This window comes from Mus caroli, chromosome 1, assembly GCF_900094665.2.
Source record: "Mus caroli chromosome 1, CAROLI_EIJ_v1.1, whole genome shotgun sequence".
Classification (NCBI taxonomy): Eukaryota; Metazoa; Chordata; class Mammalia; order Rodentia; family Muridae; genus Mus; species Mus caroli.
This window is the reverse complement of record NC_034570.1, coordinates 144,247,199-144,263,994: the sequence shown is the minus strand read 5'-3', so window position 1 is coordinate 144,263,994 and position 16,796 is coordinate 144,247,199. Positions and strand designations below refer to the sequence as shown.

Sequence of the window (16,796 nt, the reverse complement as noted above, 5' to 3'; positions counted from 1 at the left end):
GTCAGCCGACCCTGCGCCCTAGCTATCCCGGTGCTTTTCTGACTGGAAGAGGCTTGTGGCCCTATGTAGGCCGAATTTCTCCCTACCCAACCGAAGCAGTCTCAGGTCTGGCCCCCTCTCTTTTTTAAATGTGTGAGAAAAATGTCTAAGATATTCAAGCTGGCCCTGAATTTATTTATTTCATTGCCCAGATGGGCAGAACGCAGCGTGTGTGTGTGTGTGTGTGTGTGTGTGTGTGTGTGTGTGTGTGTGTATGTGTGTATACACGTGCATACACCCCACATGAATGCACATGGCCACAGTGCATTGAGTATGGAGATGAGGGGATGAGAACTTTCAAGACTCAGCTCTCTCCTTTGTGGATCTCGGGGATCAAACTTAGGTTGTCAGGCTTGAGCTGCAAGTACGTTTACCTGTGTAGCCTTCCCACGGGCCCCAGGTCTCGAACTTCTGATCCTCTCGTCTCAGTCTCCCTGGAAGCTGGGTTCACAAGCCTACACTGCCAGGCCTGGCTATAACCTCCCTCTTGAAGCTGATGTCTCTGCTTTTGTAGAATTGTCTGAGTTACAGCTGCTTGGCTATGACTCTGGTGCATGGTCTCTGTTGTTGTCATGTAGTCCTCCTAGGGTAAAAGGATGGGAGTCCTCCATGTTGTTTTCTTGGTAATATGTAATGATCATCTTCTACTAATGGGAAAGTATGTGCCTTGTTCTCCACCCCCACCATGATGGTGATCAAACCCAGTCCTTGGGTATGACATGTATACACCTACATCTGAGCTACACCCTTAGTGTGTGTGTGTGTGTGTGTGTGTGTGTGTGTGTGTGTGTGTGTGCATGCGCGTGCATTTACATGTAAAAGCCAAGCTGACTTCAGATATCTTCCTTTTTTACCGTCCACCATATTTTTTGAGACAGGGTTCCTCTGTCACTGGCCTGGAGTTCACTGACTGGCCAAGGATCCACCTGTGTCTACTTCTCAGAGCAAGCATAACAGGCACACACCATTGTGCCTGCTTTTTACCAGGCGCCAAGGATCTGAGCTTAGGTCTTACTGCCTGTTCGAGAAGCAGGTACTGACTAGGCCATTTCCTAGCCTCCCTGGAACCTTTTCTCTTTTTCTTTCTTTCTTTCTTTTTTTTTTTTTTTTTTTTTTTTTTTTTTTTTTTTTTTTTTTTTTTTTTTTTTTTTTTTTTTTTTTTTTGTTTTGTTTTGTTTTGTTTTGTTTTGTTTTGTTTTGTTTTGTTTTTTCGAGACAAGGTTTCTCTGTATCACCCTGGCTGTCCTGGAACTCACTTTGTAGACCAGGCTGGCCTTGAATTCAGAATTCCCCTGCCTCTGCCTCCCGAGTGCTGGGATTAAAGGTGTGCACCACCATGCCCGGCTCTCTTTTTCTTTCTTTCTTTTTTTATGTTTTATTTTTTATTTTTATATTTATTTATTTATTCTTTTATTTTTTGTGAAAGGGTCTTACTATGCATCACTGGCTAGCGAGCTAGTGTATCAGGCTACTGAACTCACAGATGCTCCCCTGCCTCTGCTTCCCAAGTCTGAGTGTTGGGATTAAAGGTGTGCCCCACTCTGCCCAGTGAGGGCCAGTTTTTTAATGGTATACTAGTGTGATAGGAAAGCAATTATCATATTTTTTAGTTTTATTTGTGTGTGCGTGTGTGGGTGTGGGTGTGTGGTCTGCACATATGTCTGAACCACACAGGCATGCTTGGTTCCCTCAGAGACCAGCAGACCGTGTCAGATCCTCCAGGACTGGAATAGATGGTTGTGAGCCACTGTGTGAGCACAGAAGTCAGACCTGGATCCTCTGGAAGAGCAGCCAGTGCTTGTCATTTCTGGACCATCTCTCCAGCCCCCTTATTTTGACCTTTCTGCAAAAGAAAAAAATAAAACTTAAGGCACAGGGGTGTTTAGTTGTGTAGTTGAACGATAGGGTGGTCAGGAATTTCAGCTTTCCAGAAGCTGTCTGCATCTCACTGAACCATTCCCTAATGCAGGAAAGCCACTTGTCTCATTTGTGTTCACATGACTCCTATTTTTTTCAGATGCCCTGATGAGCTTCCTGAGGGAGGTGGCAGCCGCAGCCCCCACTTTGCCATTTTATTACTACCACATGCCGTCCGTGACCGGGGTAAAGAGTGAGTATGCTTTCAATTCTTCTCAATCTATTTATTTGATGTGTATGACTGCAAGTAACTTCCTTGCATGTATGTCTGGTGACCGTGGATGTCAGAAGAGGACATCAGATTCCCAGGGACTGGAGTTAGAGATGGTCCTGAGGAGCTCTGTGAGCAGAGGAAATGAAAGAAGGACCAGTCTTCCTCCCCTGAGCCATTTGTCCAAAACCCAAGTATTGTTTTTGGTTTTTTTAACATTTTCTCCAGCTTCCCATTCCTAAGCCTTCCATCAAGAAATTCTACGGACTGGTGAGATGGCTCAGTGGGTAAGAGCACCCGACTGCTCTTCCGAAGGTCCAGAGTTCAAATCCCAGCAACCACATGGTGGCTCACAACCATCCGTAACGAGATCTGGCGCCCTCTTCTGGAGTGTCTGAAGACAGCTACAGTGTACTTACATATAATAAATAAGTCTTTAAAAAAAAAAAAAAAAGAAATTCTACTATTCCTGATGGTGCTGTCACTCCTTTAATCCCAGCACTCAGGAGGCAGAGGCAGGCAGATCTCTTGAGGCCAGTCTGGTCTATAGAATGAGTTCTAGGACAGCCAGGACTCCACAAAGAAACTCTGTCTTGAAAAATAGAACAAATACACACACACACACAAAAAAAAAAAATGCCACTCCATCCCACCTTACTGGACTAGACAGGTCACTGATGAGGCAGTTATAATTGCTCCAAAGCAAGCCATCCCATTACCTCAGCCTTCATCAGTCATTCACATCACCTTATTTATATGAAGGTGCTTAGGCTTAAAAGAATAGTTGATGGGCTGGTGAGATGGCTCAGCGGATAAGAGCACCGACTGCTCTTCCGAAGGTCCTGAGTTCAAATCCCAGCAACCANATGGTGGCTCACAACCATCCATAACAAGATCTGGTGCACTCTTCTGGTGTGTCTGAAGACAGCTACAGTGTCCTAACATATAATAAATAAATAAATTTAAAAAAAAGAAGAGTTGATAAAACGGGCTGTGGCACACACACCTGTAATTTTCTGTAGAGACAGGTGGATCGGGTGGTCAGTCTAGGCTGCATGAGATTTCTTCTTCTTCTTCTTCTTCTTCTGCTTCTGCTTCTGCTTCTGCTTCTGCTCCTTCTCCTTCTCCTTCTCCTTCTCCTTCTTTTTCCTCTTCTTTTAAGATTCTCTTTTTTTAAAAAAGAATTTTTTATTTATTTTCTGCATATGAGTACACTGACTGTACTTCTCTTCAGACACACCACCAGAAGAGGGCATCAGATCCCATTACAGATGGTTAGGAGAGCCCCACAACCATGTGGTTGCTGGGAATTGAACTCAGGACTTCTGGAAGAGCAGTCAGTGCTCTTAAGTGCTGAGCCGTCTCTCCAGCCCCATAGAAGAATAAGAAAATCTGATAGGCTAAAACAGAAAGACTGCCATGAGTGGTTGCTGGTGGGGTTAGGGGAGCTGCATAGTAAGTTGCAATGCAGCCTAGGCTACAGCATAAACTCTAGGCACATATAGCAGCCACTTTGTATCTCCATATTCATTTAACTGGTTAGTTTTGCCATAATGGGGCTTGAACCCAGGGTGTCACTCATACTAGGCAAGTGGTCTACCACTGAACTGCATCCCAAACCCTCTGCATCTTCTATTAGAAGGTAGGAGACAGTAAGTCGCACCAGACAGGAACTGCCTGCACCTTCTCCCTGCTGTAGTCCCAGTGCCTCGCCTGTGGGGAGGTGTCTTATCTCCCTGACTTTTCCTCTAGGTTTTTTTCTTGTTGTGTGCATTCTGGACAAATATTCTGCTTCTGAGCTACACGTACTTTAACTGTGTGTGCGTGCGCAGGCATGTTTGTGTCCCTGTGTCTGTGTCCATGTATTGCTCGGGACCAAGCCCAAGACCTCATGCATGTTCGGCTGTTCCTTTACTCCTGAGAGATTCTCAGCCCAAGGCTATAACCCTCTGAGGAAGAAATGGTCTTCAGTACTTGCTCATGCTTACCACCTAACAGAAAGACTTCACCTCTGGTCACCAAACTGTAATGCGTGTAGGGACTTTCCCCTGCCACCCGTTAGTTCTCCATTGGAGGTGAAGTGTTTAGCTTATGAGTCCACATCTATCACTGACTACCTGGAGATAGTAGCAGATCCTGCACATTGGGCAGCCAGATCCAGGTTATGGCCTTTTCCTCTGACCTGTGGCAGAGTGGGGCTCTCCTAACTCCATCCTTGAGTTTGAATGATTTGCAAGGGCAGCTCATGGACTCAAAGAAATCCTCTTACCTATTTAAGACCTATACGGTATGTAGCGGTATGTAGGAGGGGATGCGGGAGCTTCGGTGCCCTCTCTAGATGCAGAGGGACTTCCATATGTTCACCAATCCAGAAGCTCTCTGGATCCTCTTTTAAGGGTAAAGACTTTATTATATAGCTGTAATTGATTATGTCATTGGTCATTGATGATTATTTCAACCTTTAGCTCCTCTCCCATCCTCTAGTCACCAGGTTGGTTTTCCTGTAATGAGCCCCATCCAGAAGCCTGGCTGGTGTCACCATTCGAACACAAGGTGGCCTAGGGATGGAGATCAGTTTAAAATACCAAGTGCTCACCTCAGATGTGCAAAGTACCACGTGGACAAAGCATGGTAGCGCACACCTAGACTCAGGTAAAAGCAGGAAGACCAGAAGTTCAAAGCTACCCTGGACAGCTGTGTACAGAGACCACCCTAGGTTAGAGTTGACTATATCTCAAAAAAGAAAAGAAAAGAAAAGAAAAGAAAAGAAAAGAAAAGAAAAGAAAAGAAAAAAAAAGAAAAGAAAAAAACCAAGAAAACAAAAAGCCATCCCATTTCTCTTCATAGCACTAGCTATACTAAAACTCACAATGTAGACCAGGCTACCCTCAAACTCACAGGTCTGCCTGCCTCTGTCTGTCTGTCTGTCTGTTTGCTTGTTTGAGATAGTCTCAGTATGTATCCCATTCTGGATGACTCAGACCAGGCTGATCTCAACCTCACAGAAACTGTCTGCTTCTTCCTGTTGACTACTGTTGGGATTACAGTGGGATTACAGGGGTACACCATCTATGTTTGACTTTAAAGATTTATTTATTTATTTATTTATTATATGTAAGTACACTGTAGCTGTTTTTAGACACACCAGAAGAGAGCATCAGATCTCATTACAGATGGTTGTGAGCCAACATGTGGTTGCTGAGATTTGAACTCAGAACCTTTGGAAGAACAGTCAGTGCTCTTAACCACTGAGCCATCTTTTTTTGTTGTTGTTGTTTTGAGACAGGTTATTTCTGTATAGCCCTAGCTGTCCTGGAACTCACTCTGTGGACCAGACTGGTCTCAAACTCAGAAATCCACCTACCTCTGTCTCCCAAGTGCTGGGATTAAAGGTGTGTGCCACCACTGCCCAGCAGTATAGCTATGTAGCTTAGGCTGGCCCCAGAATCACTTTGCCTCAGCCATCAGAGTGCATTAGAATCTAGTCATGTGTGAAAAGGCCACCTCAGGATGGTATTTGATGTGGCTGTGTGGATTATTGAAGTGTGTGTTGTTCTGAAGTTCGCGCTGAGGAGCTGCTGGACGGGATTCAGGATAAGATCCCCACCTTCCAAGGACTGAAGTTCACCGACACGGATCTCTTGGATTTCGGCCAGTGTGTCGATCAAAATCACCAGCGACAGTTTGCTTTGCTCTTTGGGGTGGACGAAGTAAGTTACCCCTTGGTCATGTCCTAGCTTCCAAGCGACCCATTCAGCTGTTTGTGATGGAGCGGCTCTTCTCTTTCTCAAAATCATGAATCTCTTTGTCTCTTTTTCATCAGCAACTGTTGAGTGCTCTGGTCATGGGAGCCACTGGAGCAGTAGGCAGGTAAGTCTGACCTAATGATTACAAATTTAAAGTCACTCATCGCTGAGTTAGATGGGCTTCTTGCATATTCGTCCTTTCTGATAGAAGTCCCCTGTAATGACAGGCGTGTTCTTTGAAGAGACACTGAGTAAGGAGAAGTCATTTGTTAGAGTCAGTCATGGAAAGATGGACCCTAACTGGAAAGAAATGGCCTTCTCTCCTCTTCTTCTCTCCCCACCTCTGCTCACCCTATGGTTTTCCTCTCCAATGCTAAGGAAATCCTCCAGCTTTAGGAGGGAGGGAGAGGCTTGGAATATTGATGTAAACCTATAAGCCAGCACTTGAGAGGTTGAAGAAGGAGGATTAGAACTTCAAACTCATCCTCAACTCATAAAAAGTTTGGATCGAGTCTGACCATCAGACCCTATCTCAAAATGACAGCAAAACAAATAAAAACACTCCAGTATGGTCATGTGTGGCGACCCATGCCTGTAATACCAGCATTCAGAGGAACAAACTAGGAGGATAGCCATGATTTTGAGTTAGCTAATAGATAGACTCTGTCAAAGAGAGAGAGAGAGAGAGAGAGAGAGAGAGAGAGAGAGAGAGAGAGAGAGAGACAATAACAGCAAGCAATTGCTGCCTGCTCTCGCAGAGAACCTGGGTTCAGTTCCCAGCACCCACATGGCAATTCACTATATTTACAGGCTCTGGCACTTTCTTCTCACCTTGGCAGTTTCCTGCTTGCACGTGGTGCACATAAACCCAAAACCCATGAGGCACACACATACACACAGATAATAATAATAATAAATCTTAAAGAAGAAAGCTATGTCCCACGATAGTCCTTCCTGATAGAAGTCGCCTGTCATTTGCATCTGTTCAGGACATAGTTGTCATTCCTCCAACTTGGAAATTACATTCCACCGTAATCAGGTGAGGCAGGTGAGTGCATGCACTAAAGAAGCCTGGGGACTCCAGCTTAGCAGGGCCTGTAGAACAAGATGGTCAGTATCTCAAAGCTGGTTTGTTAGAAACTTAGTTACAAATGGACAGAAATCCATTCGAGCTAACCTGCCTTTAAAACAAACAGTAAGGAAGTTATTATAAAATGCGGACAAACCAGGTAACTGAGACAAATGCAGCCAGACCCTAGAGCCCAAGAGAGCCAGAAACTACAAAGCTCTCACCATCCACAGCAAGCCACCCTTCCCCAAGGGTCTCCTGAAGACGCTCACCTCTGTCTCTTCAGCATGTCTTTCTCTTCCCCATTTCAGGGTATTGTTTGTGCCATCTGACTTAGTCAAGGGTCCACCAAGATTCAGTCAGTGTGCCCACTATACTTGCTAACTTCACTAGGGTATGTTGCAGGTACAGTAAACTGTACCAGCTGAAAGTGTATTTCCTCAGGTACTCTAAGCTACTCTTCACACTGAGTTTTGGTATGCATGTCTTTGATAAACACTATTGACTTGATCCACTGATGTAGCCCAAGCTGACCTCAAACTCACTACACAGCTGAAGATGACCTTGAACCCCTGAACCTCCAGCTCTGCCTCTCAAATGTCTAGAACCTGCTAGACACAGGCTGGCCTCAGACTCAGAGAGGTCCTTTTCTGCCACCCTCCCGAATGCTGAGATCAACCATGCACTGCAGCATATGACTTTTAGTATTTAAATCAGTGCTACATTTGAGCCCCAGTTGCCTACCTCTGAGTCTGTGTGTGTGCCCTAGGCAGCTGTTGGCCTCAGTCTCTCCTGACTAAAACACACCTCCAACTTTTACTCTCAGACTGTATCCCCTCTGGGATTCTCTGTGTTGGCCTCCAGGTTCTCCCAGCATTCCTCAGTCCCTACCTGGCATATCCTGCCCCCAGTCCTGAACTTTCCAGCCTAGTGGCTGGGTGGCCCTTCCCCCAAAGGCTCCTCCCTATCCAGACCTTTTGTTCTCTCTCTTCCTCACCCTCACCCTCTCCCTCTCTCCCTCCCTCTATCCTCTCTCTATGCATCCTCTCTCTCTTTCTCTCTTCCACTCCTAACCTCCCACCCCTTCCTCACAGCAACTTCCCTGGTCCTTGGGGTCAGTGAACTCGCCCACCCAAGAGCAGTTTCCCAGTAAACCTGCCTTTAATGTGATCTGATCTGACTTGAATTCGCCCATTTCACAGATGGAGAAATAACACATCTCTCTGCCACCTTGCTGGTCCTGCTTTGTGTTGCTAGAGAACTCATAACTGAAGACAGACTGGTTTTCCTTATCAATTGACCCTACAAATAGAATAGTGGGGACCCTCAGTGTATTTTTTCCTTTGTGTTTGTTTGTATGGATTTTTCCCTTCAAGACAAGATCTCATGTAGCCCAAATTAGGCTCACACTCACTATGTAGCTTGGGATGGCCTTAAACTCCTGATGTTTGGTCAGGTTCTTACTATGTTGCCCAAGCTGGTTGGTCTAGAATTTGATTATGTGGTGGGGGTATGGGGGGTGACTGAACCTAGTCCCTTACATATGCTAGAGTAGCCTTACCACTGAGCCACTCTGCAACCCCTAATTTTCCCTTTTAAACATTACATGAGTATAGAGAGCTTGGCTCCTTCCTGCTGAGTTATTTATTTATCTTGGGGTATTTTGTTGTTGTTGTTGTCTTGCCAGTACCTATAACTACCTGGGAAAAAAGACAAACCAGATGTTGGAGGCTTTTGAACAGAAGGACTTGGCTTCAGCGCTTAGTTACCAGGTAAACCTGTCACATAAGTCACTGCCTTCTTTCTCTGGGGGGTCCTTTGTCCCTTCTCAGCAGGCTTGAAGGTCCCTCTCCCCTCTATCTTTCTTTTATCTTTCTTGTTTAAATGGAATCCGCCCCTACCCCATCCTCCCTGTCCCCATATCTAAGGGGATACAATGCCCAGATAGGAAAGAGACAGTCTTCTCTTACGCCTACAAAGGATCTTACTTTTATTCTATCTTCACAGTGTTTTGTGATTGTAAAACAATGGTCATAGATTTCTGTGAGAGTAACTTCAGGACATCCTTAAGTGTTTTGCCTTCGCGCGCGTGCGCACACACATACACACACACACACACACACACACAGACACGGGGCAGGGGGTGTTGGTGTGGTGTGTTGGGTCTCCTAGAACTGGAGTTACAGATAATTGTGAGCTGCCATGTGGATCTTGGGAATTGAACCCCAGTCCTCTGGAAGAGCAACCAGTGCCCTTAACCATTGAACCATCTTTCCAGTCCCATCCACCCTTAATTTTTGTTATTATTGGGGTTTTTTTTTGGGGGGGGGGTGTCAGGGTCTCATACTCTGACCCAGGCTAGCTAGGAACTGATGGCACTTCTCCTGTCTGAGGCTGTCCAGTAATGTTGTATGTGAGGGGCACAGTAAAGAAACTGTCAACATGACAGCTGTCCCCATTACGGGGAAGGTCTTTCTTGTGGGTAAGAAAGAGAAACTGCACAGAGGATCTGGAAGGGTTAGAGTAGAGAGTGTTAATCCCACCTATGAGGAATAAGAACATTGCCACAATTTTGAGCCAAATTTAGAGCAAACTTTAATTAAATACTGACCAGCTTGATGAATTCTGGCCAGGTCCACATGGTTCCCAGTAGATAGCAATGAGTCATATTTTGCAGAGGCTTAAGGAGGCAATCCCATAATGCCATCTTCCCATTAACCAACATACAGGAGCAAGCATACATCCTGAGATGTTTCTCACCAACATACTTCTTGCCTATATGTAACCATGTACATTGCTGCAGTTGAGTCCACCAAACCCTTTTAGGGTATTGAAAACATATGGCTTGTTATCTTCCATAAGCAATTGCCTCCATCATTTCAGGAAGTAGCTGTCCTTAGCCAGGGGCTTCCAGGTTAGGGGCATTTTGTTTCATGGATCTCATAGGCACAATAATTAAAACTTAAACCATAACTTTCACAAGAGCAAAGCAAACAGACTGGGGCTAGGAACGTGGGGGGGGGGGAGGGTAGTGGAAATAGCAAGAGACAGCATAGAAAGAACAAGAGAGCCGAGAATAGACAGTACCAAGGGATCATGGGATGGGCAAGCCATGGGGACTATGAGAAGGATACATAGTTTTTCAGGTTAGAAAGCCCATTTCACTGGCTGGAGAGATGGCTCAGAGAGAGGTTAAGAGCACTGGCTGCTCTTCCAGAGGTTGTGAGTTCAATTCCCAGTCAACCACATGGTGGCTCACAACCATCTGTAATGGGATTTGGTGCCCTCTTCTGGCCTACAGGCATATATGTGCAGGCAGAATGCAATATACATAATAAATCAAAAAGAAAAAAGTGCTGACTTGTATCTAACCTCCAGAAATTCTTCTATAGTCTGGTTCGGACTCATTTCTAGACATACTGAGGGCCTGAGCCCTAACAGATGCAAATGACAGCTGTATGTTCCCACCCTTAAGGACGTTCCACTTAAATCACCAAAAAAGAGCCGGGCGTGGTGGCGCACGCCTTTAATCCTAGCACTTGGGAGGCAGAGGCAGGTGGATTTCTGAGTTCGAGGCCAGCCTGGTCTACAGAGTGAGTTCCAGGACAACCAGGGCTATACAGAGAAACTCTGTCTCGGAAAAAAAAAAAATCACCAAAAAATATCAAAGTGTGATGCTGAGAACCTAAACTGAGGGAAGGATAACCCAGAGTCAAGAGCGGTCACTGGTGTGCACCAGAAGTGTGTTCAGAGTGGGAAACACCCACCAGGCAGGAAGTGATCAGATGGTGCAAGAGAAGGCTGGCTTTGAGGCGTTTCTGTGTGTGTTTGTGCACGTGTTAGAGAACAACTTCACAGAGTCAGTCCTCACGTTTTTTACGTGGGCTCCAAGGTCCAAACTCAGGTGGTCAGGCATGCACAGCACTTTTTCTGCCTGATGAGACACCTCTCCAGCCCTGGTTTTGTTTTGAGTTCGAATCTTGCTACCTACTGGATAAGCTCGAACTGAAAGCCTTTCTCCTTCCTTAGCTCCCCCACTCCCTTCCCTCGCCCAGTGTTCATGTCACCATACCGTGCTGAGACTCTTACAATAGAAAGAACTGGAACTTATGAATCCTGCTACCTCTGGGATTACAGACAGACCCCACTAAGCCAGGCTCACTATACCTGATCATATAGCAGTGCTCCAGTGGAACCCAGAGCTTCTTGCATGTTAGAGGAGAGTGCCCCTACCAACTAAGCTCCGTCCCCAACCCTAAAGACATTCTTGACTTTGCCACAGAAAAGAACTTCATGAGGAGCCAATGTGAAGTAATGTTAGAACTCCCTAGGAAACAAGTTTAATGTGGATTTAAGCGTGGAGGTTTGTAGAAAGAGAAGGGTTTAGGAACCTTCTCAAGAGAGGCTCACACAGTCCCATAATGACTGTAAAGATGGGATGTTGGTGTGTATTGAACTCACTATCTACAAAGAAATTTAAATGAGATCACAGCAGGGTACTTTCAGAGAAGCATCCATTAATGGTAAAACTCTAGATAAAGAAAGACCTTATGGGGGCTGGAGAGATGGCTCAGCAATTAAGAGCAGTGGCTGTTCTTCCAGAGGCCCTGAGTTCAGCCACATGGTGGCTCACAACCATCTGTAATAGGATCTGAAGCCCTCTTCTGATGTGTCTAAAGACAGTGACAGTGTACTCATATAAAATAAGTAAATCTTTTTTAAAAAAAAAAATTGTCAGGATACCTTGCCTATAAACACAACTCAATGGTTTTATGTTTTTGACTTTTACCTATTTACCTGTTAAATGTATGTGCACTTGCACATATGGAGATCAAAGGAGAACTCCGGGACCTCTGTTTTCTCCTGTCCTAGCCTGAGCAGACTGAGCCGCCTCACCAGCTTCTTTCTTCCACTCTGGAGGTCTACAGAAAGCTAAGGCAGATGGCCTTGGTAGAGTTTCCCGGGTCTGACTTCTGAATACAGACATGGGTTTCACGGTGTGATGATGCTGACCACAGATTTTTTTTTCCATTCTAGTTTCGTATCCAGAGATTTATCAACTATGTGATCAAGCTAGGTGAGTGACCTTCCTGCTGTCTGCCTCGCTGCAGAATGAAAGTACCAGCCAGTGCTTGCTTACTGAGCCAGGGTTACCAGGTTATGGTCTCTGGGAATATCATCCATGGGGGGTGGGTCACAGGAGTCACACAGCAAGACTGAGACTGTGACAAGTTTTGGGGTTTGTTTTGTTTTTTGGGGGGGTTGTTTTTGTTTTTTGTAAGCAATTGGTTTGTTGTTGTTGTTGTTTTGGTTTTGCGAGACAGGGTTTCTCTGTGTAGTCCTGGCTCTCCTGGAACTCACTTTGTAGGCCAGGCTGGCCTCGAACGCAGGGATTCCCTTGCCTCTGCCTCCCCAGTGCTGGGATTAAAGGTGTGCGCCACCATGCCTAAGGACAATCAGATATTCTACACCCTTATGAGAAACAGAATATAGCCAGGTGGTGGTGGTACATATCTTTAATCCTAGCACCTGGGAGGGAGAGGCAAATGAATCTCTGAGTTTAGGGCCACCCAGGTCAGCCGAGTGAGTTTAAGGACAGCCAGGACTACAGAGAGAAACCCTGTTTCAGAAAGAAAGAAAAAAGGAGAGAGAGAGAGAGAGAGAGAGAGAGAGAGAGAGAGAGAGAGAGAGAGAGAGAGAGAGAGAGAGAGAGAGGAAGGAAGGAAGGAAGGAAGAAGAAAGAGACAAAAAAGGAGAGGAAGGATATAATGGCAGTTACCAAGAATACAATTATATTTACCAGGATACAGTGAGGTTTCCAAGCTATATAGGCAGGATTCTATGTCCAAGACTAAGTGTTCTGTCAAGTTTCTATATGCTTCACTGATTTCTAGAGAACACAGAGATACAGATGCAGCCTGAATGATTCGCTGCCTCCATTTCTAAAGAACTGAAAGGCACACAGGCCCCCAGGCACCACGGACTCTAACCTTAAATACCCATGACCTGTACCTCTCAAAGCAGCTAGGCCAGGCCAACTCCTGAGTCCCCAAAGCTGACCAGGTGTAAAAAATGGCTTCCCATCACTCCTGGCTTACCTACTGTGCTCAGCTGTGGGCAGAGTCATGACTCTGACCTTGAGCACCAACTAAATAATAGGCTGAGTTAACTTTGGCAGTCAGTCTCCTGCAAATGTCTCTCTCCACCAACCAGCATGTTGCTCTCCAGCATGGGTGTGAGCACACACACACACACAGAGCATTTGCCTCTGCTCATTAAAATTCTGCTGCCAAACTCTGACTGATTTCATTCTAAGTACTTGGAGGCAGGCAATCTGAATGCAGATCTTACTAAATTATGAATGACTGACAGTTACCCCCAAGAGTATTTGAAATTGAAAATGAGTTTATTAACACCAGTATATTTAAACAGTTGGAGGTTTGGATGACAAAGGAAAATTAGGGGAAAACACAGTGAGTCTGAGGAGAGGAACCTCTGCAGAATATCTTCCTTCCAGCGTGGCCAATGACAGCTGCTGCCATTGATTCTGCTGCTGCAGATGGGCCCTTGGGATCACCGGGCATGGGTCAAGTCCAGAAGTTCTCAGTGTGTTCCTGGCAGACTTCCCACCTCCCTTTCAGAGCCTCGCTGGTTCTTTGTAGCAACTCTCTGCTCTGCCCAAACATCTATTGTCTACTTGGTCTCCTTCCCAGATTTCAGCCAGCTTTTCCAGTCCCTCCAACACAGTATTTCCATTTGCTTTCTGTGTTTAGTAACATTGTCATGGTGGGGAGCCACTGGTTCTGTTCATTAGCACTATTGTTCCTTTGTTCTAACCAATACTTTTCACAAGATTATGATTTTGATATAATAATTATGTTTCTAAAGTACATTAAGGTAGAAAATTAACTGCAAAGTGAGGTGTGGTAGTATTTGTCTATAATCCCAGCAAGGGATAATGGAGGCTGGAGGACCAGACGTTCAAGGCCATTCTTGGCTACATAAGGAGTTTAAGGCCAGGCTGGACTATAGAGCCTGTCCAAATAAATAATAAAATGAACTATAAATAAATGACTAATATCAGCCCTGTAAAAGAATGATAAGGGGATTTCCACAAGTTCCAGCCCAACCATGACTTACATGGTTCAGGACAGCCAGGGATCTAAAACCTGATCTCTAAGAGGGCTTTAGGGGATGGCTCAGTGGTTAAGAACACTGGATGCTCTTTCAAAGTGCCCAGGTTCAATTTTTCAGCACCCACAAGGTGGCTTACAACTGTCATAACTCCAGTTCCAGGGGATCTGACACACTTCTGGCCTCTGTGGACACCAGGCACTCATATGGTTCACAAATATATATGAAGACAAAATACCCATACACATAGAATAAAATGAGAATTTTGGAAAATAGGTGATGGGGGAGATAAAAAGGCTGATATAATGGCTCACTGGTTAAGAATGTTTTACATGGACTAGAGAGAAGGCTCAGCAGTTAAGTGCACTGACTGCTCTTCCAAAAGTCCTGAGTTCAAATCCCAGCAACAACATGGAATTCTTAAAAAAAAAAAAAAAAAGAATGTTTTACACTCTATCAAAGGACCAAAGTTCAAATTCTAGCACCCTTGTAGAGCTGCCCACAATAGCTCCAATGAATCCAACACCCTTTATTGATCTATGAGTGCACCCACCCTTACACATGTGCCATGCACACACACATAAGTAAATTTTTTTTCAACACAGGGTTTCTCTGTGTAGCCCTGCCTGTCCTGGAACTCACTCTGTATATAGACCAGGCTGGTCTTGAAATACATTCTTAAAAAAATAAAATAAAATAAAATAAATAAAAATTAACATTAAGAAGGAAATTATGTAATTGGGAGTTTTGTTTTGTTTTGTTTTGTTGGGTTTTTTTTTTTTAATGTGAATACTCTGTTGCTATCTTCAGACACACCAGAAGAGGGCATCAGATCCCATTACAGATTTATTTATTTAATTGAGTTAGTATGTGTACCATAGCCCACATGTGGATGTCAGAGGCCAGTTTGAGGGAATCAGTTCTCTCCTTCCATCATGTGGGTCCTTGGGATTGAACTTGGGTACCTTGGCAGCTCTGCCATTACCTGCTAAGCTATATTGTATGCTCCAGCCTTGGCTCTTTGTGTTGTTCTATTTTGCTTGTTTGTTTGTTTATTTATTTATTTAGGGTAAAGCAGAGACTTGAACTCAGGGACTCTTATATACTAAATAAGCACTCTACCACAGATGCTATCTCATTTTTAGCTGTGTGTTGGGGCCGGGGTGGGGGTGGTGGAAGTATGGGTATTTGTATATAAGTACAGTACCCACAGAGGCCAGAAGAGGGAATTGAATCCCCTGAAGCTGGAATTACAAAGGGTTTCAAGCCACTCTACATTGGCTACATTGGTGCTTGCTGGGAACCAAACTGGTGTCTTCTGAAAGAATAGGGGATGCTTCTAAATGCTGGTCCATCTCTTAAAAGCCTTGAAAGGAGGGATCCCTATTCTACTCTGTATGTGTGGGACAGGGTCTCATGTAGCCCAGACTTACCTTAAGCTCTGGTTCACCTATCTCTGCCTCCCAAGTGCTGGGATTACTGGTGAGGACACCATGCCCAGCTCAGGCAAACCTAACTACGAGTGTTCTCACCTTTTAGGTTTACCAGGTCTTGTAGTAGATCCTTACACATAACCTCTTCTTTGGGATGTTTGTGGGGAAGTGGGCAGTACCAGCTACATCTCACCCTTTGTTTTTCCCATCTAGGTTTTGGAGTGTCGCAAACCAAAGCCATCATGACGCTGGTCTCTGGGATTCCAATGGGCCCACCCCGGCTTCCTCTGCAGAAAGCCACCCAGGAGTTTACTGCTAAGGCTGAAGCCAAGCTAAAAAGCCTGGATTTCCTTTCTTCCCCTAGTGTAAAGGATGGGGAAGCCTTTAGCTAGTGCCTGATAAGTCTGGGTACATAAGCTTAGACTTATCTATCTTCAATAGTACATTCTTTTCTCAGGGACTTTTTTAGGTGAATTTGAACCCATCTTTCTTTTAGCAGGTAGAATTCCACACTAATCAAGAAATACGGATTATGAACCTAAACTTTTTTGTTATAAAGGAGTCACAAGCCCTAAGTCATTCATTTTGTAAAATTATTATAGAGAAATCTCTACTTATACAGATGCAATGGAACCAAGTGAAAATTGTAATAGTAATTACAATTATTAATTAATTACATTAATTAATATAATTCATATTACTATATTAATTGCTGTATTAGTTATATTATTGCTGAATAAATTTCACCTGTCTTTTGGGAGCACCACCACGCCCGGCTCACTTATTGTCTTAATCTTGTTTTAAGTTTTATAATTTGAGTATTGTCTTAGTTAGGGTTTTATTGCTGCGACGAGACACTGTGACCACAGCAACTCTTACAAAGAAAAGCATTTAGTTGAGATTGGCTTACAGTTCAGAGATTTAGCCCATTATTGTCATGGCAGGAATCATGGTCGCATCCAGGCAGACATGGGACTGGAGAAAGAGCTGACATTTCTACATTTGGATCCACAGACAACAGGAAGAGACAGTGAGTCACCAGGCCTGGCTTGAGCTCCTGAAACCTGCTTGTGGGTCAGGCTGTGAGCTCTCAGCTGTTGCTGCTGCCTGCCACGCTTTTACCCGGCCATCAGGGACTCTTAACTAACCATAGCCCAAGTAAATATTTTTCCTGTAGAAGTTGTTCCGGTCATGGTATTTTGTCACAGCAAAGTAAAGTAATTAAGACAGTATTGGCCGAGTGTGAT

The 16,796-nt window shown here is 44.6% G+C and overlaps 1 protein-coding gene across 1 annotated transcript in view; it reads left to right on the top strand.

Moving 5' to 3' along the window:
- Npl (N-acetylneuraminate pyruvate lyase) overlaps positions 1-16,309 on the top strand; it is a 41,012-nt gene extending 24,703 nt beyond the window's left edge. The window contains exons 7-12 of the mRNA XM_021167052.2: positions 2,057-2,149; positions 5,729-5,877; positions 5,991-6,037; positions 8,670-8,754; positions 12,020-12,059; positions 15,763-16,309. Of these exons, the coding sequence (XP_021022711.1) occupies positions 2,057-2,149; positions 5,729-5,877; positions 5,991-6,037; positions 8,670-8,754; positions 12,020-12,059; positions 15,763-15,941 (593 nt within the window). The 3' untranslated portion in view covers positions 15,942-16,309. The remainder of the gene's footprint in view (positions 1-2,056; positions 2,150-5,728; positions 5,878-5,990; positions 6,038-8,669; positions 8,755-12,019; positions 12,060-15,762) is intronic.
- The last annotated feature ends 487 nt before the right edge of the window (positions 16,310-16,796 follow it).